Source organism: Nycticebus coucang, chromosome 14, assembly GCF_027406575.1.
Source record: "Nycticebus coucang isolate mNycCou1 chromosome 14, mNycCou1.pri, whole genome shotgun sequence".
NCBI classification, from domain to species: Eukaryota; Metazoa; Chordata; class Mammalia; order Primates; family Lorisidae; genus Nycticebus; species Nycticebus coucang.
Window position 1 is genome coordinate 7747505 of NC_069793.1, and position 24719 is coordinate 7772223.

General features: G+C 48.9%; 1 protein-coding gene across 4 annotated transcripts; it reads left to right on the top strand.

Annotated features, from left to right (window-relative positions):
• Positions 1 to 1326: 1326 nt before the first annotated feature.
• Positions 1327 to 23765, top strand: NAA40 (N-alpha-acetyltransferase 40, NatD catalytic subunit). Of its 4 annotated transcripts, XM_053560678.1 has the most exons (9): positions 1331 to 1546; positions 11200 to 11295; positions 14805 to 14857; positions 18802 to 18897; positions 18987 to 19145; positions 19323 to 19406; positions 20781 to 20858; positions 21148 to 21260; positions 21334 to 23765. In XM_053560678.1, the coding sequence occupies exons 1-9, from the start codon at positions 1541 to 1543 to the stop codon at positions 21738 to 21740; spliced, it is 1092 nt and encodes a 363-aa protein (XP_053416653.1). In that variant the 5' UTR covers positions 1331 to 1540; the 3' UTR covers positions 21741 to 23765. The 4 variants fall into 4 exon arrangements, with proteins under 4 accessions (XP_053416654.1, XP_053416653.1, XP_053416656.1 ...); XM_053560679.1 differs by lacking the exon at positions 20781 to 20858 and having other exon boundaries at positions 1327 to 1546; XM_053560681.1 differs by lacking the exon at positions 21334 to 23765 and having other exon boundaries at positions 1336 to 1546; positions 20781 to 20876; positions 21148 to 21281.
• The last annotated feature ends 954 nt before the right edge of the window (positions 23766 to 24719 follow it).

Here is a 24719-nt window from a genome sequence, read left to right on the forward strand (position 1 = left end):
TATTTGTTTTGTTTTGTTTTTTTGTAGAGACAGAGTCTCACTGTACCGCCCTCGGTATAGTGCCGTGGTGTCACACGGCTCACAGCAACCTCCAACTCTTGGGCTTCAGCGATTCTCTTGCCTCAGCCTCCCGAGCAGCTGGGACTACAGGCGCCCGCCACAACGCCCGGCTATTTTTTTGTTGCAGTTTGGCCGGGGCTGGGTTTGAACCCGCCACCCTCGGCATATGGCGCCCTACTCACTGAGCCACAGGTGCCGCCCTCCTTCAGATCTTGACTCAAATATCATCCCATGTTTGCCTTCCTTGAGCATCTTGGTAAAACTACAAATTCTGACCTCTCCTATCTTCTTTCCCTGTTTTTTTTTTTCTTTCATAGAACATTTATCATTTAACATACTATGTATATTACATATTCCTTCAGTTTATTATCTACCTTCTCCTTTTAGGACAAAAGAACAATGCCTTTTCTGTTACTGTTTTGTTTGCTTCCTGGAACAGTGCCCAGCATACAGTAGGCACTCAATAATATGTAGCTTGGGTCACTACATACTGAGTTCCGAAGATGGAATAATGAAACAAAACCCGAGCAAGACCACTGAACAAGAAATGATCTTGGGCATCAGTTCTCTAATTTTCGTGTATACAACCTGCCTGGAGAGCATTTAGGAGTGAAAACTCTAGCTCCACCCCTGGAGATTTTGGGGTAGATCCTAGGGGATTGCACACTGCACAAACTCCCCAGGTGATTCCGATGTGGGTCATGTGGGGGGGTCACACTCTGGATAGACTGAAGTCTCATTTTAACAGCACCTTGAACAGTGGTTACATGCCTGCCTACTACAGTGAAGCGGCGGGTCGCTCCTCCCTATGCCCCACTCCCACTCCAGCCTCGGCACAACTGAGGTGCTAGTAAATGTTTATTGAGAGAGCGAATGAATGGAGGGTGAATGAATGGTTAGAAGATGGATGAATGAATAACATGACTCGAGTTGAAAAGGAATTTCAAGGGTCGGGATGGGAACGTTTCCAAAGACTTCCGCTGTGCCCGGAGGCTTGGGAGGGGCGGTGTTCCAGAGGTCGTGACGCGATCGTTGTCTGTGCGGGTGGCTGCTCCCAGCCGGCCGGGGAGACGCGGAGCTGGAGCATTGCCCTTCCACCCACCCAGCTGCCCGGTGGCGTGCAGCTAGCGGTAGGGCGCGCAGCCAGGCCCAGCGCGGCCGTTGCCATGGCTACAGACACAGCCTGGTCTGGGGGCGGGCCCGGCGCAGATACGTCATTCACAGTGCGACTCTCCCCGGCGCCTCCCGCCTCTTTCTGGAGCGAGACCCTCGTCCCGCCTAGCCGTGCTCCACCTGCGCGCCTTCTGCCGCTCGCCCACCTCTCGGTTCTGCGCCGGCGCGGTGCCCACGAGGCGCATGCGCGGTGCGGGGGCCCGCCGCTCTGTCTCTGCCGTCGCCGCAGTCGCAGCTGTTGCCGCCTCCCTACCGGCAAGCGTGTGAAGGAGGGAACCACAGGGCTGCTGCCGCGGTCGCCGACGCCATGGGGGTGAGTGAGGCAGGGAGAGGAAGAGACGGGTGATCTGGGGGTGCTTTTCATTTACCTCGCCCCCTTCGCCCTCATTGTTTCTTAACCTCCGTCTCACGTGATTCCGACCCCCTCCGGCCTCACGTGACCCCCAAACCCCACTTGACCTGACTCCCCGATCGCAGGGTCCCCACGTCTGGGTCTAGCCAAGGAATCCCCTAGCGGGGCACCATTCTCCGGGGCTGCACTCCCTTGGTCACCCCGCCCCCCCCCCCCACCCCCGGCTCCTCGCGTCGCGCCTGTTACTGGCCTCCTCAACCATCCCCGCCCCCCACGCTGCCCCTGAAGTTAGCTCCCCGCCCCCTGGGCCACCGGTCACTGAGCTGTCACCAGCTTCACGGCCTTCCACCACTGAGGCCAACCCTTGGCTTGGAGGGGAACTGAGGGTCAGAGGAAAGAGGGCGTCCAGCCAAGGTCACACTGGTCTGTCTGGGGTTCCAGCCCCCACCCCGCGTCTCCTGATCCTAGTCCTCTGCTTCCCGCTTCCCCCTACATTCTTTGAAAACCTATCCACCTCTTCCCGTCCTACAGAGTCCTGCCTTCGTGGCCTCCCGTTTGCGATGAAATGGTTCTTATGACTACTTGGGTGGTTAGTAGGCAGGTGGCTTTGAGAGGGGAGAGCGTGCAAGGGAGCAGGGAAGACGGGGAACCGCTGGTGGTAGCCGCAGCTGCAGATGGGTATTGATCATCTGTTTTTTGCTGGCAACCTGAACTGCCTTGGTGCCTTTTCCAGGCATACGGTCTTTGAATTCGCCTTACTAAGTCCCAATTAGATCAGTGTCATTGCTAAGTCCCAATTAGATCATTGTCACCCTTTTGAAAAGATAACTGGCCTTCCATGGTTCTGGCTATATTAGCATTTACATGGAATTTTCACCATCTTTAGGGAACCCTGGACCTTGGAGCCAGAGATGCCTCCATGTCAGCCCCTTCTTTGCTGGCTATCAGCATAGTATCCTGCCAGTGGCCTTTCTGTATTTGTACTTCCTCACCTATGTAATGGGGATACTTATATCTTCCTCTTAGGGTAGTAGTGAAGATTAAATGAGATAATGGATGTAAATAGCTAAGGAAGTGCCTCCTAAGTAGTGGCTGTTATTTTTGCCTGTATTCTCACCCTTTGCTTTAGTGATCTAAAATAGCTTTATGCTATTTTTTTTTTTTATTTTGAGACAGTCTCACTTTCTTGCCCCTGGTAGAGTGCTGTGGCGTCATAGCTAACATCAACCTGAAACCCTTGGGCTCAAGTGATCCTCTTGATTCAGCCTGCCAAGTAGCTGGGACTACAGGCACCCACCACAATGCCTGGCTACTTTTAGAGACAGGTCTCACTCTTGCTCAGGCTGGTCTTAAACCTGTTAGCTCAGGCAAACCACCTGCCTTGGCCTCCCAGAGTGCTAGGATTACAGGTGTGAGCCACCTTGTCTGGCTGATTTATGCTATTTTTTTTTTTTTGCTGTTTTTGGCCGGGGCTGGGTTTGAACCTGCAACATCCTGCATATGGGGCCGGCGCCCTACTCCTTTGAGCCACAGGTGCTGCCCGATTTATGCTATTTTTTTTTTTTTTTTGCAGTTTTTGGCCAGGGCTGGGTTTGAACCCACCACCTCCGGCATATGAGGCTGGTGCCCCACTCCTTTGAGCCACAGGCACTGCCCGATTTATGCTATTTTTAACCCACTGGGTTTGTCCCTATTGTTATTACTCTAGAATTTTTTTTTCTCTCTCAAATATTTATTTATTTATTTATTTATGCATTTATTTTTTTTTTTGTAGAGACAGAGTCTCACTTTATGGCCCTCAGTAGAGTGCCATGGTATCACACAGCTCACAGCAACCTCCAACTCCTGGGTTTAAGTGATTCTCTTGCCTCAGCCTCCCAAGTAGCTGGGACTACAGGCGCCCGCCACAACGCCCAGCTATTTTTCGGTTGCAGTTCAGCTGGGGCCGGGTTTGAACCTGCCACCCTCCGTATATGGAGTCGGCACCCTACCCACTGAGCCACAAGCCCTGCCCTGGCACTTTATAACAAAAAGTGCCATATAGGCTCATCGCCCATAGCACAGTGGATATGGGCCAGCCACATGCACTGAGGGTGGTGACCTGGCTCCGGCCAGCTAAACAACAATGACAACTGCAGCAAAAAATAGCCAGGCCTTGTGGTGGGCTCTGTATTTCCAGCTACTTGGGAGCTGAGACAAGAGAATTGCTTAAGCCCAAGAGTTTGATGTTGCTGTGAACTGTGACGCGACTGCACTCTACCAAAGGGCAACTAGCAAAGACTTTGTCTCAAAAAAAAAAAAACAAACTAGTGCCATATAAATATAATTGTGATGTAGTGGAAGGAGCATGGACTTTAGGGTTCAAACCTAGATTTGAATCTTGGATGACTTGTCCAACAGGTTAAGAGCTGAGTAACTGCTATTTGAGTACTGGGTATATCTTGGCAAATAAAGCAGATAAAACCCATGCCTCATGGAATGTAGAGTCTGGTGGGAGTGGAGGGAGAGAATTGGGAGGAAGACCTCTTTGAGAACTCTACTCACTGGCTTTGTGGCCCTAAAAGTTAAACTCTGGCTGGATGCAGTGGCTTATGCCTGTAATCCTAGCACTCTGGAAGGCTCAGGGAGGTGGACTGCTTGAGCTTAAGAGTTTGAGACCAGCCTGAGCAAGAGTGAGACCCCTTACCTACTAAAAATAGAAAAATTAGCTGGGAGTCATGGCAGGTGCCTATAGTCCCAGTTACTTGGGAGGCTGAGACAGAAGATCACCTGAATCCAGGAATTTGAGGTTGTTGTGAGCTATGATGCCCTAGCCTGGACAACAGAGTGAGACTCTGCCTCAAAAATAAATAAATAAATAAATAAATACATAAAAGTTAAACTCTCCATGTCTCAGATTTCTCTTCAAAAAAATAGGTACATGTACCTTGCTGAATTGTAAAGATTAAAACAGATTGGGCGGCGCCTGTGGCTCAGTCCGTAAGGCGCCGGCCCCATATACCGAGGGTGGCGGGTTCAAACCCCGACCCGGCTGAACTGCAACCAAAAAATAGCCGGGCGTTGTGGCGGGCGCCTGTAGTCCCAGCTACTCGGGAGGCTGAGGCAGGAGAATCGCTTGAGCCCAGGAGTTGGAGGTTGCTGTGAGCTGTGTGAGGCCACGGCACTCTACCGAGGGCCATAAAGTGAGACTCGGAAAAAAAAAGATTAAAACAGATCATTTTTGCTAAAGCACTAGCAGAATGTTTGACACTGGTGGATGTTTGTAAATGGAGGTTGTTACTATAAAGAATTTTTAAATCTAGTACACTGTGTCATTTGTCCTCATAACAGTACTGTGTGATGTTGGTGTAGACATAGTTAGCCCCATTTTATGATTAAGGAAACTGAGGTTCATAGAAATTAAGCAATTTGCCAAAAGGAGGTTAACTAACTTAGCCTAAAGTCACAGCTGTTAAATGGAAGAGCTGAGAATCAAATATCAAATCCAGGTCTCTCGACCTGAAATTCTATCCGTGTGTGTGCGCGCGTGCGTGTACTGTAAATCTTGAGAAAGACACTTAACTACAATGAGTTTACTGTTCTTGTGCATATTTCCCATTTTAATTACGAGCATTTTCTTGTGTCCCTGTAGGATAGCTGTACCTCCACAAGGCAGGGCAAGGCTAATTGAAACAGGGGAGACCACTTTTCCTAGTTTGAGGGTGAACCTCTGGCTGTCTGGCCCAGTCTGCTGCAGCAACCTCCCTCATGACCTGTGGCAGCCCAGCCCTCACTCAGGATCGCCAGTTCTGCATGAAATGAGCTCATAGATGTCCTGAGGCTTCAGCAGGCCTTCCTGCTGATTGCTTTGGAATTACTTCTGCTTAGACATGTGATTCTATGGAGGGGGTCCAGTTTTCAGTGCTTTCTGGATCCTGGGCATTACACTTGATTCCAGCACCTCTGATTCTTCAGCTCTGCGGCATGCAGGGTGGAGGGAGGGAGCATGCATCTGCTGTGGAGGTATGCTAGCTTCTTTTCTTCTTTTTTTTTTTTTTTGTCACCCTAGGTAGAGTGCTGTGGCATCACAGCTCACAGCAACCTCCAGCTCTTGGGCTTAGGCGATTCTCTTGCCTCAGTCTCCCGAGTAGTTGGGACTACAGGCGCCCGCCACAACACCTGGCTATTTTTTTGTTGCAGTTTGGCTGGGGCCGGGTTTGAACCTGTCACCTCGGTATGTGGGGCCAGCGCCCTACTCACTGAGCCACAGGCGCCGCACAGTATGCTAGTCTCATTATGTTGTCCTGGGTAGAGTACCGTGGCATCACAACTCACAGCAACCTCAAACTCTTGGGCTTAAGCGGTTCTCTTGCCTCAGCCTCCTGAGTAGCTGGGACTACAGGCGCCTGCCACAACACCTGGGTGTTTTTTGGTTGCAGTTGTCATTGTTGCTTGGCAGGCCCGCGCCAGGCTCCAACCGGTGTATGCGGCTGGTGCCCTAGCCGCTGAGCTATGGGCGCCAAGCCACTTCTATTATTTTATTTTATTTTATTTATTTTATTAAATCATAGCTGTGTACATTAATGCAATCATGAGGTACAATGTGCTGGTTTTATATATCATTTGAAATATTTTCATCAAACTGGTTAACAAAGCCTTCACTGCATTTTCTTAGTTATTGTGTTCTGACGTTTATACTCTACACTTAGTAAATTTAACATGTACCCGTGTAAAATGCACCACAGGTGTGGTCTCACTAATTATCCTCCCTCTACCTATCCTCCTCCCCCCTCTCCTCCCTCTCTCCTCCCCCCTTTCCTTCCCCCCCTCCTCCCCTCCGTCTCCTCTTTAACCTTCTTCTTGGGCTATAGTAGGGCTGAGTGTATTGGATACTTTTTATTCCATTCTTGACATACTTTGCTAAGAATATGTTCCAGCTCCATCCATGTAAACATGAAAGAGGTAAGCTTCTGACTGTTCTTATAGCTCTTATGTGAGGCCAGCAGCTGTGTCCCTATAGTCATGGAGCTGGATTTGCTTTCATGAGTCATGATGGTAAGAGGAGCATTGGCCCAGTTCAGAGCTCATGATCTTTCTGTCCCATTGTATAGCTCTGGAGACCTTCCATCTGAGGTTTTCCCTTTTCTTTAACTCTGCCTTTTTTTTTTTTTTGAGACAGAGTCTTACTCTGTCACCCTTGGTAGAGTCCCCTGGTGTCATTGTAGCTCACAGCAACCTCAAACTCTAAGGCTCAAGTGATCCTCTTGGGTCAGCCTTCCAAGTAGCTGGGACTACAGGTGCCTGCCACAATGCCCAGCTATTTTTAGAGACAAGATCTTGCTTTTGCTCAGGCTCATCTTGAACTCTTCTTTTTTTTTTTTTGTAGAGACAAAGTTTCACTTTATTGCCCTCAGTAGGTAGAGTGCCATGGCGTCACACAGCTCACAGCAACCTCCAACTCCTGGGCTTAGGCAATTCTCTTGCCTCCCAAGTAGCTGGGACTACAGGCGCCCATCACAATGCCCGGCTATTTTTTTGTTGCAGTTCGGTGGTGCCGGGTTTGAACCCGCCACCCTCTGTATATGGGGCCGGTGCCTTACTCACTGAGTCACAGGCGCCGCCCTCATCTTGAACTCTTGAGCTCAAGCAATTCACCTGCCTTGGCTTCCCAGAACCTCACCTCTGCCTTGATGCAGTGGGGCCTGTGGTGGCACAGTTAGCAAACTGTTACAAGCAAAATGGACGTGAGAAATGAGTTGCTAAGTGACTGTCTGAGAGTTTCTGAGGTCTTAGGCCTTATCTTGGCAGGGCATGAGAAGGTCTTTATTTATGACTGAGTGGAAGTCCACTATATTGGAAGTGGCTATCCCAGTGGGAGACACCGGGGCTGGTGGAACAAACACTGTATCTGTGGCCTGACCCTTGGATTGAGTCTCCTCTGTGCTACTTACTCTCTGGGGAACTCTGAGTGAGTCGCATCATCCTTTCAAGCTTCAGTTTCCTCAGGTATGAAGGGAAGCAATGGTTTCTGTCTTAAGAATTAAAACACATTGGGCCGCTCCTGTGGCTCAGTCGGTAAGGCGCCCGCCCCATATACCGAGGGTGGCGGGTTCAAGCCTGGCCCCGGCTGAACTGCAACCAAAAAATAGCCGGGCATTGTGGCGGGCGCCTGTAGTCCCAGCTACTCGGGAGGCTGAGGCAAGAGAATCGCTTAAGCCCAGGAGTTGGAGGTTGTTGTGAGCTGTCTGATGCCACGGCACTCTACCAAGGGCTATAGGGTGAAACTCTGTCTCTACAAAAAAAAAAAAAAAAAAAAGAATTAAAACACATTATGTTTGTGAAAGTACTTTACAAGCTTTTGTGTATCTCTGTTTTGAAATCCTGATTGCCAGAGACAAAGATGGATGCTCTGTAACTTCTTGTTAGAGGCGGATAGTTCTGTCCTAGGATTCCAGCCTTATGAGGACAGCTTATTTTCTTCTTTTTCTTCCTCTAGGGAGGTAGGAAATGGGATCTAGTCTGGTTTCCAGCACAGCACTCAGCTGGAAGATAGTTAATAGCTGGTGTTGGTAGAGTTTGTATCTGTAAGCAATCCCTGTAAGTTCCTGGTATCTGAACTCTCCTGCCTCCTAGTTGCTTGGAGTAGGAGGTGAGCAGTGTTATTACTTGGAAAATTAAGGGCAGAATTTATCCTGAGAAACTTTCCCAGTAGTTGGTTTTTCAGCTCATGTAGAATGTTAATTGCAGAGTGCCTTTTCCTGGTGCCAGACAGGGTCAGGGGTAGGATATAATTAGGGGTTGTCAGAATTCTCTCCAGAAAGCTCAGAAAAGAGGTGAATGGGATCAAAAGAGGCTATGCTGTTGGTAAGAAGCAAAGCCAGCTTACCAGGGCCTTCAGGGTGTCTTCCAGGGCCTTTGGGTGTGTGGGCATCTCTGTGTGCCTAGGCTCTCTGCTCCTCCCTGGGAATAAGAATGAGAGCTGCCAGATTAACCCTCATAGGTTTGATACCTTCAAGGAGGTTTTAGAGCCTCATTCATCAGACCAGGAAAGAAGGTGCAGAGAAGGCTGTGTCCTGGTCTAGCACTACTGGGAGTAGAGAGCAGGAATAGGCTTTGGACCAGTTCTGTAAGGCACCTGGCTCTTACCCTGTGTTACTCAGCTTTTTACAAGAAGGAGAGAGGTCCTTTTAGGCCTGAGAGTACCCCACATCTGCCTCAAAACAAGGCTTAGTTCCAGATGCAGCTGTGGATGATGTGCCATTTGCTCCTTCCCTGCTGCCTGTGTGCTACTTGGTCTTCTTGGTGGGCATGTGTCAGTGTCACATGTCTTTTTTTTTTTTTTTTTTTTGATACAGTCTCAGATGTCGCCCTCGGTAGAGTGCTGTGGTGTCACAGCTCACAGCAATCTCAAACTCTTGGGCTTAAGCGATTCTCTTGCCTCAGCCTCCCGAGTAGCTGGGACTATAGGCGCCCACCACAACATCAGCTATTTTTTTTTGTTGCTGCATTTGTCATTGTTGTTTAGTTTAGCTGACCTGGACCCGCCAGCCTGGGTGTATGTGGCCAGCGTCCTACCCACTGAGCTATGGGCACGGCTGTTGCCTTTGTCTTGAGGTGAACTTCTTGGGGCTTTGCAGTCTACCCTTGTCACTAGGCACGAGGTGTGCCTGCTGCTCATTGGCCTTTACTGAACCAAGCTTTTGAATAGTGACTCTGTCCTTAAGCCAGAGCACCGTGGCCCCAGCCTGAAACGGGACCCAGCACTCATAGGAGCTGCTTCTCCAGCAGATATTTATTTCCCAAAGCTAGAATATCATGAAAAGGCTTTAAATCAGGGGTGTCCAACCTGCAGCCCAAAGGCCTTATGCTGATTTGGTCAGGACGGTTTTTGCTTATCTGGGGTGTCGGATATCAGGAAAAGTATGTATGGACCTTTTGTTTGCTTTAGTATTTGTGTATTTAGTGTGTGGGTCAAGGCAACTCTTCTTTTTTCCACTGTGAGGCAGAAAACAAAAGGTTGGACACTCTTGCTTTAAACAAAGTTACACAAGTTCGGACAATTAAATTTGCAAAAAAGTGCTGCATACCTCATTGCTGTGTATCACTGTGGTCACCTTCAAGCTACTCCCTTTGGGAAGCTATGCATTGATGCCAAGGCCTAGTCTACCTTTCAAAGTGATTTTTCTTGGATGAGTTTGTGAACTTAATTGTCAGACCTTGTATGATGATAGCTCTGATGGCCATTCCAGAAGGAGTTCCAAAATTGCTTTTAAGGGTGGACTAGGCACTGGCATAGGTACATTGCTTCCCAAGGGGAGTACTTTGAAGGTTACAATGGTAATACTCAGCAGTGAAGTATGTAGCACTTTTTCTAGGATGTGTTTGAAGAGGTAATGGTCTGAGGCTGGGTGCGGTGACTCACACCTGAGATCCAAGCACTCTGGGAGGCTGAGGTGGGTGGATTGCCTGAACTCACAGGTTCAAGACCAGCCTGAACAAGAGTGAGACCCTGTCTCTAAAAATAGCCGGGCATTGTGACCAGCACCTGTAGTCCCAGCTACTCAGGAGGCTGAGGTAAGAGAATCCCTTGAGCCCAGGAGTTTGAGCTGGAGGAGGTTGCTGTGAGCTGTGACATTACAGCACTCTACCTAAGGGGACAAAGTGAGACTCTTAAAAAAAGCAAAACAACAACAACAACAAAAAAAGGTAGCCGGGCATTGTGATGGGTGCCTGTAGCCCCAGCTACCAGGGAGGCTGAGGCAAGAGAATCGCTTAAGCCCAGGAGTTGGAGGTTGCTGTGAGCTGTGTGATGCCACAGCACTCTACCGAGGGTGACAAAGTGAGACTCTTATCTCTACCTCTACCAAAAAAAAAAAAAAAAGGAAAAAAACGAAAAGGTAATTGTCTGACCTATTACTTAGGATCAGCTGTCAGCAGCTACCTAATGTACCTTTTAGGGGCTGGGCGCAGTGGCTCACACTTGTAATCATAACACTCTGGGAGACCAAGGCAGGTGGCTCGCCTGAGCTCACAGGTTGGAGATCAGCCTGAGCCAGAGTGAGACCCTGCCTCTAAAAATAGCTGGGCGTTGTGGTGGGCGCCTGTAATCCCAGCTATTTGGGAGGCTGAGGCAAGTCTGAGGTTGCTGTGAGCTATGACGCTATAGCACTCTGCTGAGGATGACAAAGTGAGATTCTGCCTCAAAAAAAAAAAAAGAAAAGAAAAGAAAACTTGTAAGCCTAATGTGCCTTCTCCTCTCTGAAAGCTGTCCTAACTGTGCCTAAAATTGGGTGGAACAGATGAGTGAATATTTATTAGGCACCTGCTGAGGGCCAGCTAGCTCTGCTGCAGGTGTTCTCAGCTCTCACTGGGTCCCCATAGTGTCTTGTGGTCAGGAGGGTCAGTACTTTTCCTGAAAAGGAAGCTGAGAAGTTTAGTGATACTCTTAGAGACTCCCCACTATGAGAATTGACATTATCTCCCTGGTCTTTTTATCACTCAAGTGTATCTGCCTGGTCTTTCTCACCCAAGTGTGTGGTCTGTGGATGCAGAGACCCTTTGGTCCCTGAAAGGGAAAGTCATGTCTTTTGGTTAGCTACAGCCTTTGTACACTACGTTGCTTTTCCATGTTGCAGAGAAAGTCAAGCAAAGCCAAGGAGAAGAAACAGAAGCGGTTGGAGGAGCGAGCAGCCATGGATGCCGTTTGTGCCAAAGTGGACGCCGCCAATAGGGTGACTCTTCCCCTCCTTCCCAGTCCCTGCCTCCTGGGGCTTCAGCTTGCTGTTTGATTTGGCTTCTCTTGGCGCCACCCTGTGGCAGAATTTAGGTACTGCCTAGCCACAGCCTCTGGCTCCTTGCTGGCTGGAAGTGAGAGCCGGGCTGCCTCTGACTGGGCTGTAAGAGTTGGGAGGAGATGTCGGCAGTTGGCCCAGGTGTTCAGGGAAATGTGGATCCCAACAGACGTGGCTGCTTCTCTGTAGGTCTCCTTCCTTATGGATAGAAGAGGGTCTAGAGAAATTTTTGTTAGGAGTTTGTATTCTAGGGAAGAAACTTCTTTGCTTTTTTTTTTGTTGTTGTTGTTTTTTTTTTTTGAGACAGAGCCTCAAGCTGTTGCCCTGGATAGAGTGCTATGGCATCACAGCTCACAGCAACCTCAAACTCCTGGGCTCAAGTGAGTCTCCCGTCTCTGCCTCCCAAATAGCTGGGACAACAGGCACCGGCCACAATGCCTGGCTATTTTTTGGTTGCAGCCATCATTGTTTGGCGGGCCTGGGCTGGATTCGAACCCACCAGCTCAGGTGTATGTGGCTGGCACCTTAGCCGCTTGAGCCACAGGCGCCGAGCCGAAGAAACTTCCTTGATGAAATGTAGTATACACTTTTCTCATTCTTTTCTTTTTTTTTTTTGAGACAGAGCCTCAAGCTGTCACCCTGGGTAGAGTGCTATTGCATCACCACTCATAGCAACATCCAACTCCTGGGCTTAAGCGATTCTCTCTCTCTCTTTTGTTTTTTTTATTAAATCATAGCTGTGTACATTAATGCGATTACAGGACACCATACACTGGTTTTATATACCATTTGACATACTTTCATCACACTGGTTAAATAATATCCATTTACTTTTTTTTTTTTAATTTTTATTTTTATTTATTTATTTTTTATAGAGACAGAATTTCACTTTATTGCCCTCAGTAGAGTGCCGTGGCGTCACACAGCTCACAGAAACCTCCAGCTCCTGGGCTTAGGCGATTCTCCTGCCTCAGCCTCCCTAGTAGCTGGGACTACAGGCGCCCGCCACAACGCCCGGCTATTTTTTTGTTGCAGTTTTGGCCAGGGCTGGGTTTGAACCCGCCACCCTCGGTATATGGGGCCGGTGCCCTGCTCACTGAGCCACAGGCGCCGCCCACCATTTACTATTTTTTTAGAAACAGAGTCTCACTTTATCACCCATGGTAGAGTGCCTTGGCGTCACAGCTTACAGCAGTCTCCAACTCCTGGGCTTAGGCAACTCTTGCCTTAGCCTCCCAAGTAGCTGGGACTATAGGTGCCCACCACAACGCCCGGCTATTTTTTGTTGCAGTTTGGCCGGGGCTGGCTTCGAACCTGACACCCTTGGTATATGGGGCTAGCGCTCTACCACTGAGGGATAGTTGCTGCCCTTAAGCGATTCTCTTGCCTCAGCCTCCCGAGTAGCTGGGACCACAGGTGCCTGCCACAATGCCTGGCTATTTTTTGGTTGCAGCTGTTGTTGTTGTTTGGCCTGCCCAGGCTGGATTCGAACCCACCAGGTGTATGAGCCACAGGCGCTGAGCCTTTTTTTTTTGAAAGACAGAGTTTCATTTTGTCTCCGTCATTAGAGTGCTATGGTGTCACAGCTCACAGCAACCTCCAGCTCTTGGGCTAGGTGATCCTCTTGGGTCAGCCTCCCAAGTAGCTGGGACTATAGGTGCCTGCCACAATGCCTGGCTATTTTTAGAGACAAGGTCTTAGCTTTTGCTCAGGCTCATCTTGAACTCTTTTTTTTTTTTTTTTTTTTTTTGTAGGGACAAAGTCGCACTTTATCACCCTTGGTAGAGTGCCGTGGGGTCACACAGCTCACAGCAACCTCCAGTTCCTGGGCTTAGGTGATTCTCCTGCCTCAGGCCCTCGAGCACCCGCCACAACACTGGGCTATTTTGTTGTTGCAATTTGTCCGGGGCTGGGTTTGAACCCGCCACCCTTAGTATATGGGGCCGGCACCCTACTCACTGAGCCACAGGTGCTGCCCCCCACTTTTTTTTTTTTTAATGAGAAAGAGTCTCACTTTGTCGCCCCTGGGTAGAGTGCTGTGACGACACAGCTCACAGCAACCTCTAGCTCTTGGGCTTAGGCAATTCTCTTGCCTCAGCCTCCCGAGTAGCTGAGACTACAGGCATGCGCCACAATGCCCAGCTATTTTTTTGTTTGCAGTTTGGCCAGGGCTGGATTCGAACCTGCCACCCTCGGTATATGGGGCCGGTGCCCTACTCACTGAGCCATAGGCGCTGCCCTTCTCATTCTTTTCTTTGAACATAATTGCCCAATAGGCACTGAAGGCTGTAAAGGGGTGAGGGGATGCGGCATCTGGTCCTCTCGGGGCCATAGTCAGGGCAGGGCTGGCTGTGGATGAGGGGCAGGCTAGTAGCCATGACTTTCCAACTGAAGTGAGAAATTCTGATCATTCTTCCTGTTCCCATTTCATATCCTACGTTTTGGTCATTCTTTTAGCCCACTCAGAGTAAACACTCCACATTCATAAGGATGTGGCTCAGCGATGTCATTTTTCTTTTTTTTTTTTTTTGTAGAGACAGAGTCTCACTTTATGGCCCTCGGTAGAGTGCCATGGCATCACACAGCTCACAGCAGTCTCCAACTCCTGGGCTTAAGCAATTCTCTTGCCTCAGCCTCCCAAGCAGCTGGGACCACAGGTGCCCACCACAGCACCCGGCTATTTTTTTGTTGCGGTTCGGCCAGGGCCGGGTTTGAACCCGTCACCCTCGGTATATGGGGCTGGCGCCTTACTGACTGAGCCACAGGTGCCGCCCGGGATGTCATTTTTCTTCTTCTTCTTCTTCTTTTTTTTTGAGACAGAGCTTCAAGCTGTTGTCCTGGGTAGAGTGTTGTGGCATCACAGCTCACAGCAACCTCCAACTCTTGGGCTCAAACGAGTCTCATGCCTCCTCCTCCCAAGTAGCTGGGACTACAGGCGCCTGCCACAATGCCCGGCTATTTCTTGGTTATAGCCATCGTTGTTTGGCGGGCCCAGGCTGGATTCGAACCCGCCAGCTCAGGTGTATGTGGCTGGTGCCTTAACCTCTTGAGCCACAAGCGCTGAGCCAGGGATGTCATTTTTCATTTGGAATTTTGACCAAGTGAGGTCCCCTGGGGGCTGCTTCTCAGAAGTGTACGAGCAGATCATGTGGCCTCTATTCTTTGTGTTAGCTGTGCTGTGAACTGGTGTTAGGTCCATAGGCCAGTAAAGTCTCCTTTTACCCTGTCAAATGACACTGAACTTATCTCTCTCAGCCTCATTACCAAAGCCTTCCTCATATATGTGCTTCAGAGCTGAGGGAGAATTGTAGGCTGGGCCCCTGAGGCCAGAGCTAGCCTCTTAATGTGGGTCCTGACAGTGTCACACTCGCAGGCAACAGGCTGTCAGGACAGGGCCTGCACCTCCACCATACCTGTCTGAGCTATTCTTCTTTTCTTTCTCTCCACAGCTTGGAGACCCACTAGAGGCTTTCCCAGTGTTCAAGAAATATGATCGAAATGGGTGAGTTATATTTGGTGCATCTAACTATTGTCTCCTTGAATGTCTTCAGTTTTCCAGAGTTAGCCTTCTTCAGACCCAAATTTTCTCACTCTTCTTCGTTATTATAAAAAAGCAAAAACTGTGGCTAGTGCCCTCTATTGATATAAAATCCCCCAGTTAGGATAACAAAGGAATTTATAAATGAGGAAAGAGTGTCCTTAAGCTCAGATATCTCTTTAGGACTTGTTATTCTCTTCTGTACAAAGAATCATTGCACTGAAACAAGTTTGGAAAATTGTCTGTACTGACACCTTCATTTTATATTATACATGGGAAACTGAGGCCCAGAAAAATCAGATGAGGTTTCTGTGTTTATAGAGTTTACCCTTGATAGCTGAGGGGGCTGTGAACTGTGTGAGGCCATGGCACTCTACCGAGGGCCATAAAGTGAGACTCTGTCTCTATTAAAAAAAAAAAAAAAAAAAAGATAGCTGAGGGGAATTTTTTTTTTTTTTTTTGATAGTTTTTGGCCAGGGCTGAGTTTGAACCTGCCACCTCTGAGAGACAGAGTCTTACTTTGTTGCCCTCGGTAGAGTGCTCTGGCGTCACAGCTCACAACAACCTCCAGCTCTTGGGCTTAGGCAATTCTCTTGCCTCAGCCTCCCAAGTAGCTGGGACTATAGGTGCCCGCCACAATGCCCAACTATTTTTTTGTTGCAGTTTGGCCGGGGCCGAGTTTGAACCTGCCACCCTTGGTATTTAGGGCCGGTGCCCTACTCACTGACCCACAGATGCTGCCCAGCTAAGGGAACTTTTAATTCCCAATCCATTGCTCCATGAGCAAAATAGTTAAAAGTCACTTATTGGCTGTTTGACCCTGGACAAATGATTTAACCTCTTTGTACCTCAATTTTCTTTTCTTTTTTTTTTTTTTAAGAGACAAGAGTCTCCGTTGCCCTCTTGGGCTTAGGCGATTCTCTTGTCTTAGTCCCCCAGTAGCTGGGACTACAGGCTCCTGCCACAATGCCTGGCTTTTTTTTAACATCTCTATTTATTTTTTGCAGTTTTTGGCTGGGGCTGGGTTTGAACCTGCCACCTCCAGCATATGGGGCTGGCACCCTATTCCTTTGAGCCACAGGTGCTACCCAACTCCTGGCTGTTTTTTTTTTTGTTGTTGCAGTTTGGCCCGGTGGGGTTCAAACCCGCCACCCTTGGTATATGGGGCCAGTGCCCTACTCACTGAGCCATGGGCACCGTCCTGTACCTCAATTTTCAAATCAGAAATGGGTCTAAAATCTTTCCCCCTGGAGTTATCTGAAGGATTAGATATGAAGGTTAATTCCCGGATCACACTGACAACTATGTAAGTGTTAGCTGTATCACTACCCATCTAGTTTATGGTAGGATCAAGATTAAAGATCTCCTCCCCTTCTTTTGTCCTTTTGGTCAAAATCTGTCTTACCAAGATGTTCATGAGTTGTGCTTCTATAATGTAATATCTTGGCTTATAGAAAAAAGGCTTATGGTTACTCAGAGTTGTGGGTTGAATTGTAGGCTGGGCCTCTTGTTAGCTCTAGTTGCACAAGTCACTCATCTTCAAGCCTCATTTTCTTACCTGTCAAATAGGATGTTAATGCCAAACTTGCAAGGTTTTCTTAAGGAGGAAAGGGACTATATCTAGCTCAGGAAGTAGCAGCTGGTATGAATATTTCATTGAACAAGATAGACAATGATAGACATGTGAATTATGAAGCAGGGAATTCTATTGCCTTTTTTTTTCTTTAGACAATCTCACAGCTCACAGAAACCTCAAAGTCCTAGATTCAAATGATCTTGCCTTAGCCTCCCAAGTAGCTGGGACTACAGGTGCCCACTACAACACCTGACTAGTTTTTCTGTTTTTAGTAGAGATAAGGTCTTGCTCTTGATCTTGTTCAAGCTGGTCTTGAAATCTTTTTTTTTTTTTTGCAGTGTTTGGCCGGGGCTGGGTTTGAACCTGCCACCTCCGGCATATGGTGCTGGCGCCCTACCCCTTTGAGCCACAGAAGCCACCCTGGTCTTGAAATCTTGAGCTTGAGGGATTCTCCTGCTTTGGCTTCCCAGAGTGCTAGGATTCCAGGCGTGAGCCACTGTGCCTGGCCTTTTTATTTGCCTTTTGCAGCTACATCTGAATTTTGTAGCATCACATTTATTTATTCTTCTTGTGTGACAAGATGCATTATAGTTCCTCTAGTAGCTTTGTCTTTCAACTTCTGATCAGTCTTTTGGTATAGTTTAGAGGTCCTTTACAGTGATATTTCTTAGTGTTTCTGGATTTTTTTTTTTTTTTTTGTAGAGACAGAGTATCATTTTATTGCCCTCGGTAGAGTGCTAGGGTGTCACACAGCTCACAGCAACCTCCAACTCCTGGGCTTAGGTGATTCTCTTGCCTCAGCCTCCCAAGTAGCTGGGACTATAGGCGCCTGCCACAGTGCCTGGCTATTTTTTTGTTACAATTTGGCTGGGGCGGGTTTGAACCTGCCACTCTCTGGTATATGGGGCTGGCGCCCTACCCACTGAGCCACAGGCGCCACCCAGTGTTTCTGACTTTTAGAAGGAAGGAACAGCTCTAAAGCTGGCATTGCTGGCTGCCTCTGGGCTCCTTTTGTGCCTTGTGTGATCCTGTGGTTATGATCTTACTTTCAATACTTAAAGATCAATGGAGAATTTATACCTGCAGATAGACTTTGGACATTTTATAGCTAAGACAGGTGCTGTGCTGTGTTTAGGCAATTCTGACTGTTACCTAGTTAGTACTTGTAAAGAAAGGAATACTTTTTAGGGTTAGGAGTAGGAAGTTCTGAATTTACAAAACTGAGCATATATGTAGCTCTTGTGATGTGCCAGTCAGCGTAGGTGGTGGTGGATTCTAGTGGGAACATCCTCTGAGGCTTGTGTCAAAGACCACTGAAAGATACTGACAAAGGAGCTCTGTATCTTGAAGGCTTAGAGCTTGCTTGCTTCAGTCTGTTCAGAATGTGGTACTAGTTAAAGAATGTAGTCTCACAGATTGGCTAGAGTTTAACTGTATTTTACTGAAATTTCCTTTAGCAACAGATAATCTTCATGCCCATAGCACTTATTAGTCTAGGAAAACAACATTGGATTAGATCCTGCTTTACCCTGTTTGATCAGTCAAGATATTGCTCCAGGGAAAGAGGCAGGGGGGACTTCTGGCAAGGGGTGGTGGAGCCATAGTCTTTTTTGTTTTCCTTTTCACACTGATTATCAGTGTGTAGAGCCATGTCTTCTTAAAAGGCCTGAGGTCATTCATCAGTTCTGAAGATAAGATTGGTAGATAAGAAGGAAAAAGTCCCCTGAGAGCCCAGTGAGATGTCAATTCAGAATTAAAGCAACAGGAAACATGCCTAAGGGCAGGAACTAAATAGGGGAAAAAAGAATGTAATAAAGTACAGAAGAAGTGAGGAGGTAGAGAAAGAGCAAAGAGGTAGCAGAAAGGGACAAGAAGTTTACAAAGTGCTGTGGCTGATAGGGATAGTGTAGGGAGCCTTGTGGTTAGGGTGATGACAGGTGTTAATCTCATCCCAAAAGGCTCAGTTTCTACAGTCACCTTTCCTAGTTATGTTGGGGAATGTGCACATTGGCTTTTCCCCCAGAGAATGACTGAGACCAGGCTTGCCTCCCTGTTTTTAGACTTTCAGGGAGGAACATCGTCCTGTGGGACCTCTGAAGCTATAGCCAGCTTCTTTTTTTTTTTTTTTTTGGTTTTTGGCCGGGGCTAGGTTTGAACCCGCCACCTCTGGCATATGGGACCGGCGCCCTACTGCTTGAGCCACAGGTTTGGTTTTTGGCCCGGGCTAGGTTTGAACCCGCCACCTCTGGCATATGGGACCGGCGCCCTGCTGCTTGAGCCACAGGCGCTGCCCTATAGCCAGCTTCTAATACCTCTTTTGTCCTCTTCTTAGGTTGAACGTCTCTATTGAATGTAAGCGAGTGTCTGGACTGGAACCAGCCACTGTGGATTGGGCCTTCGACCTGACTAAAACCAATATGCAAACCATGTAAGCATGGGCTGACTGGAGGAGCCTTATTCCCCAGCTGGGTTTTCTCTCTCAGACCTCCCCATCCTGACTGCCCCCAAATTCCTCAGGTATGAGCAGAGCGAGTGGGGCTGGAAGGACAGAGAGAAACGAGAGGAAATGACAGATGACCGAGCCTGGTACCTCATTGCTTGGGAAAACAGTTCCATCCCCGTTGCTTTTTCTCACTTCCGGTTTGACGTGGAGTGCGGGGATGAAGTCCTGTACTGGTAGGAGCCCTGGCTTGGGTGGAGTGGTGTGGTGGGGGAGATCCTGGTGATGCTCTGCCACTCCATGCAGGTGGCAAAATCTACTAGGCCTGTTGGTCTGTGGGCAGGCTCCTCTGACAGACCTTGTAGCCTCTTCCACCCATCCTGCACACTCAGCTCTCGGCTTTTCTCACCCAGCTATGAAGTGCAGCTGGAAAGCAAGGTGCGGCGGAAAGGCCTGGGGAAGTTCCTCATACAGATCTTGCAGCTCATGGCCAATAGGTAAGAGCCCCGTGTGTTGTTCATTTGGGAGGAGCTGCCACTGAGGCACCCAGTATTCTTTGAGTCTCCTTGGAGGATAAGACTCAGGAATTATTATTATTATTATTATTTTTTTTTTTTGAGACAGAGTCTCACTTTGTCACCCTCCCAAATAGCTGGGACTACAGGTGCCCGCCACAATGCCTGGCTATTTTTTTTTTTTTTAAGTATTTATTTATTTATTTAGAGACAGAGTCTCACTGTGTTGCCCTTGGTAGAGTGCGGTGGAGTCACAGCTCACAGCAACCTCTAACTCTTGGGCTTAAGCAATTCTCTTGCCTCAGCCTCCCAAGTAGCTGGGACTACAGGTGCCTGCCACAGTGCTTGGCTATTTTTTGTTGTTGTTGTTGTTGTTTTTGCAGTTGTCATTGTTGTTTAGCAGGCCTGGGCCGGTTCGAATTTGCCTGCCTTCATTTATGTGGCCGGCACCCTAACCACTGAGCTATGGGTGCCGAGCCAGCTATTTTTTTTTAGCGATGAGGTCTCGCTCTGGCTCAGGCTGGTCTCAAAACTGTGAACTGAGGCAATCTGCCTGCCTCAGCCTCCCAGGGTGCTAGGATTATACGCGTGAGCTGCTGCGCCCAGCAAGACTCAGGAATGTTTTGAGAATAAGATGCTGTCAGTAGATGCTCCCTACTTTTCTGTGACTCCGTCTTTTGTACATTCACCTCAGCGAGTGAGCCTCTTTGAGTGTCTTATTTGTGCCACGCTTTGTACCTAAGGAGCGGCGCTGCAGAGAGGAAGTGGGAAAGATCCCTAGGAGAAGCCAGTGGGAGGAGGCCTGATGTGGTGTAGTGTGAGCAGCCTTGATGGAGGGAAGCACTGAGTGCTGTGGGGCTGCAGGCCTAGAGGCTCTTGGTTTAGAGACAGAGTATTGCTCTGTCATCCAGGCTGTTGCAGTAGTGTGATTGTAGCTCACTGCAGCCTTGAACTTCTGGGCTCAAGCAATCCTGGGACTATAGGCTCCTGTAGTCCCAGCTACTGGGAGGCTGAGGCAAGAGAATCACTTGAGCCCAAGAGTTTAAGGTTGCTGTGAGCTGTGATGCCCCGGCACCCTACTGAGGGGACATAGTCGGACTCTGCCTCAAAAAAAAAAAAATTTAGTGGAGGTGCGGTTTTGCTATGTTGCCCAGGCTAGTCTTGAACTCTTGGCCTCAAGTGATCCTCCTGCCCTTGGCCTCCCAAAATTCTGGGATTAGAGGTGTGAGCCACTGTGCCCATCTATGAATGCTTCTTAGGGTGAAAGGGAGGTAGCAGGCAGAGACAGGAGGAAGAGGAAGATGGCCTTAGTGTCTGTTGCTCTTTCTAAAAGGTGCTTGCTCTCTTTTCTTCTAGCACACAGATGAAGAAGGTTATGTTAACAGTATTTAAACACAATCATGGCGCCTATCAATTTTTCAGAGAAGCGCTGCAGTAAGGAGCTGGGCCCTGGTGAGGTCCTTCTGGGTGGTATGAGGTGCCTTCCCAGTGCTGGTTTCTGGTCTTGGCGCCCACTAATCCTGATAAGCTCCCAGTCCACTGGCCTGTCGGGGTTTGGGATTGGTGATGGTGTGACAGTATGCTCTCTAATGTGGTCCTCTGCCCCCTCCTTCATCGTCATCCTAGGGGGTCTCATTAGTGTGGCTGGTGGAAAAGTTCTCAGGTCAGGAAGGAAGGCATTCAGCTGTCTGTAACCAACCTTTTTTTCCTGCCTGCCTTGCAGGTTTGAAATTGATGACTCTTCCCCTAGCATGTCTGGTTGCTGTGGCGAGGACTGTTCCTATGAGATCCTGAGCCGGAGGACCAAGTTTGGGGATAGCCAGCACTCCCACGCAGGTGGGCACTGTGGTGGCTGCTGCCACTGAACTCTCAGAGCCAGTTGTTGCAAGTCACAGTGTTCTCTCCTAAGGCCTATCCTCTTCCCTGGTCTCATGCTGCTTGACAGGTACCCTCAGAGCTGGTGCCACCTCAGTCTTGCATGTGCCAGGCTGTACCCTGAGAGCACAGGACCCTGGGGAGGAGGTCCAGACTACCCTCCTCCTCTCTCCTAGAAGACCAGAGTGCCAGGAGGGAGTGGAGAGAGAAGAGTTGGTGGAGGCTCAGCCACAAAGTCCATCTTCACCCAATGGCTGCCTCTTTGCTTGGCTGTTGCGCCCTCAAGCAGAAGTTTCCCACACTTCTCTGCAGCTGGATTCTCGACAGCCCCTCCCACATACACACTTGGACAAATGGAATATTTATACCTGTCTTTATGGAAGTCCTAGAGTCCTGGGTTTGGGGTCTGCTCATCCCCAAAGATTAATGGACCTGGTGTAAGATCTGGACATAGAGGCTTCAGAGAGACTCGTGCTTTTGTGGATGGAACGCTCTGGTGCAGACTGAGGGAAGATCTTTTGTGCCAAGATACAAGGAAGGAAAGAAAGCTCTTTTTCGTTGTCTTAATGGATCTGCAGAATAGGGTTGTCTCGGGATCAGCCAACTCTGGGAGGAAGGCTTTCTCTCTCTCCATTCTGTCAGCAAGAGAGAAGCTGAGAGAACCAGACGCAAGGTGTTGTGTAGGGCCTGTGTGGGCATGAAGACTTCTCTGGGCTCTTGGACTTTGCTGCATTCTAAGCTTAACCTCTTGATCTCATGGCAGTGACTTGAGCTTTTCATTCGTGGAAGAAAGCCAGAGGTTCTGCTTGTTTCTCTCTGTCTCTCCTCACTATTCTTTTTCCCTGGCCTCTCATCTCTACCCTAGATACCTCTTCTTAGTCTCAAGGGGGGAATAACATCAGGGAGCCCCTGTCTTCCTCCAGAAGGACCCCTCGTTCCCTGATGTAGTTAATGCCGTTTCCTCTCATCTCTTGGTGCTGATAGTTCTCTGAAGGTGGGGCATCCCTCCCCACTGCCGCCCTCCCTCTTCAGAGAGTCCCCAGCCAGCAGCAGGCCCCTCTGCCTGCACTCCCTAGCCTTGCCCCTCGCTGCCTCAGTGAGGCACTGGTGCCACGGCCCTGGCCCAGGCAAGCCACAGCTCAGCCTGTAGCAGGAATGCCTCTCAGTGGCCAAAACAGCTGCTTTTCTCTCTGTCACCCTGTGGCAGCAGGCTGGAGCAGGGTGAGGAGAAGGCCTTCTCTGCCGGGATGGGATGCAGACTCAGAACTTAACACTCATCCTGATCTCTAGGCCCTATGCCTGTTCCAGGGAAGAAAAACCAGATCCTTTAACAAGAAAAAAGTACCTAACACCTCCCCTTGGACATCCCTAAGCTCTGCTTTAGGGAGTATTGTAAAGGTTCTAGCCTTTGTGAAGTTGCTTTCATGGAAGTCTGTCAGTCCTTCTGACCTCAGCGTCTACTCACAGCCTGCCCTCTGCCCGACTTAGGAAATCTGTCTTGGCAGATCTCCCCCGGGTGATCCTTGCTTCTCACCCAGATACCTGCTTGTGCAGGGGCCTGTGCTTGCTGGGCCTCCTTTGCCTGGCCTGGCCCTCTGGCGAGCACTCTGCACGCTGCTGTTGACCCCACCAGCAGTGAGGTTGGTGCTCCTTGGAGAGGGCCTCAAGGCTTTACACTGGCATAGCCTGCCTCTGCCCCACCCTGCTGACTCCCCAGGAGAGAGTTGACCTTGCTGGAGGGTATTGGTAAGAACCGTGAAACAACAGAAGTGTGTTTAGGAAGAGGTTTTCCTCTTGTCTCTGTCTCTCAAAGGACACAGAATGATATATATTTATTGTCTTAGATCATGGATTTCTGATACATCCCACTCAATGGGGACCTAAAGGAACCCCCAATGTAGATCCCACGTAAGGTAAATTCAGTATATGTTGTCTGTTTCCAGTGATTAGACACTTGGCACCAAGCCTATCGGTAGACAGGTGCTGGGTGCCCTGCTCATGCCAGCCTCAGTATGCCACATCCCCGAGGCTCCTCAAGAGGTCTGGGCTGTGGCAGGATAGGCGCTGTCTGAGACTAGCAGATTACTCTGCTGTTGGTGTTGAGCCCATTAATTTCTAAAACATCAGTCTTTCTTCACTTCCCTAGGTCTTGGTTTTGAGAAATGTAGCAGATTTTTTTGTACTGGCTTTTTTGTTTGTTTTTGTTTGGGGCATGTTAAAATATTTTGTAAGAGTTTAAAAATTTTAGTTGTTTCCACCCTATTTGAGGTTATTTTTGTTGTCATCAAATGTGTATAGGACATGCGTATGGTTCTTTTTAACCCTTTCTGATGTTTTTAGAGGGAACTTCAAAGATAAACTTCTTGATGTATTTTTTTCTTCAGCAAGTTATCACTGGAATCAAAGGGAAAAAGTGATTTCTTTGCATTGGTTGTATTTGTATGTCACAAATAAAAGACACTTTGTTCAGTTGCTCGGATGGCTTCCTTATGCTGGGGTGTCCTGTGCAGTGTGGGCTCAGGAAGCCCTGGACCCTGAGACACTGCCAATGTTGGGTTTAAATCCCAGGAGGCATATAGCCATGATGGCCCCATGCTTTGTCCAGTGAAGAAGCCTCAGGCCTGAGACAACCTTAGGGTGCCTGAGCAAGCAGCCAGAGGTGGGAACAGAGACCAACACTATGTGTGGTTACCATTTCCCGGAAGTTCTGGGTGGAGGGCAATGGTATTCTGAGGGATACCTGAAGAGAGAGTCCCAAGCCAGGCATTGTGGCATTTGGTATCTGTGGCTAAACATACATTCCAATGCTTGTGTGGGAGTTGAAGAGGTGCACATTTCTTTCCTCTCTTTCACTTTTTTTAGTTACTCAGAGTATTCTGTCTTCAGAAAGATTCCTCCCCTCTTTCTTCCCCTCACAGGAGACAGGCTTAAAGAGTAACTCATTTTTTTTTTTGGCCGGGGCTGGGTTTGAACCTACCACCTCTGGCATATGGGGCTGGTGCCCTACTCCATTGAGCCACAGGCACCACCTCAAAGAGCAACTCATGTCAGGCCTGATAGGCCAGGGAAGTTATAAGCTCTTGACTGGGCTAGGGAGGCTCTGACCCCCCTCAGTGTTTTTTTTTTTTTTTTTGAGACAGAGCTTCAAGCTGTCACCCTGGGTAGAATGCTGTGGCATCACAGCTCACAGCAACCTCCAGCTCCTGGGCTCAAGCGATTCTCCTGCCACTGCCTCCCAAGTAGCTGGGACTACAGGCGCGCACCACAACGCCCGGCTATTTTTTGGTTGCAGCCATCATTGTTGTTTGATGGGCCCAAGCTGGATCCAAACCCGCCAGCTCAGGTGTATGTGGCTGGCACCTTAGCCGCTTGAGCCACAGGCGCAGAGCCCCCCCCCCCCCATCAGTGTGATAGATAGAG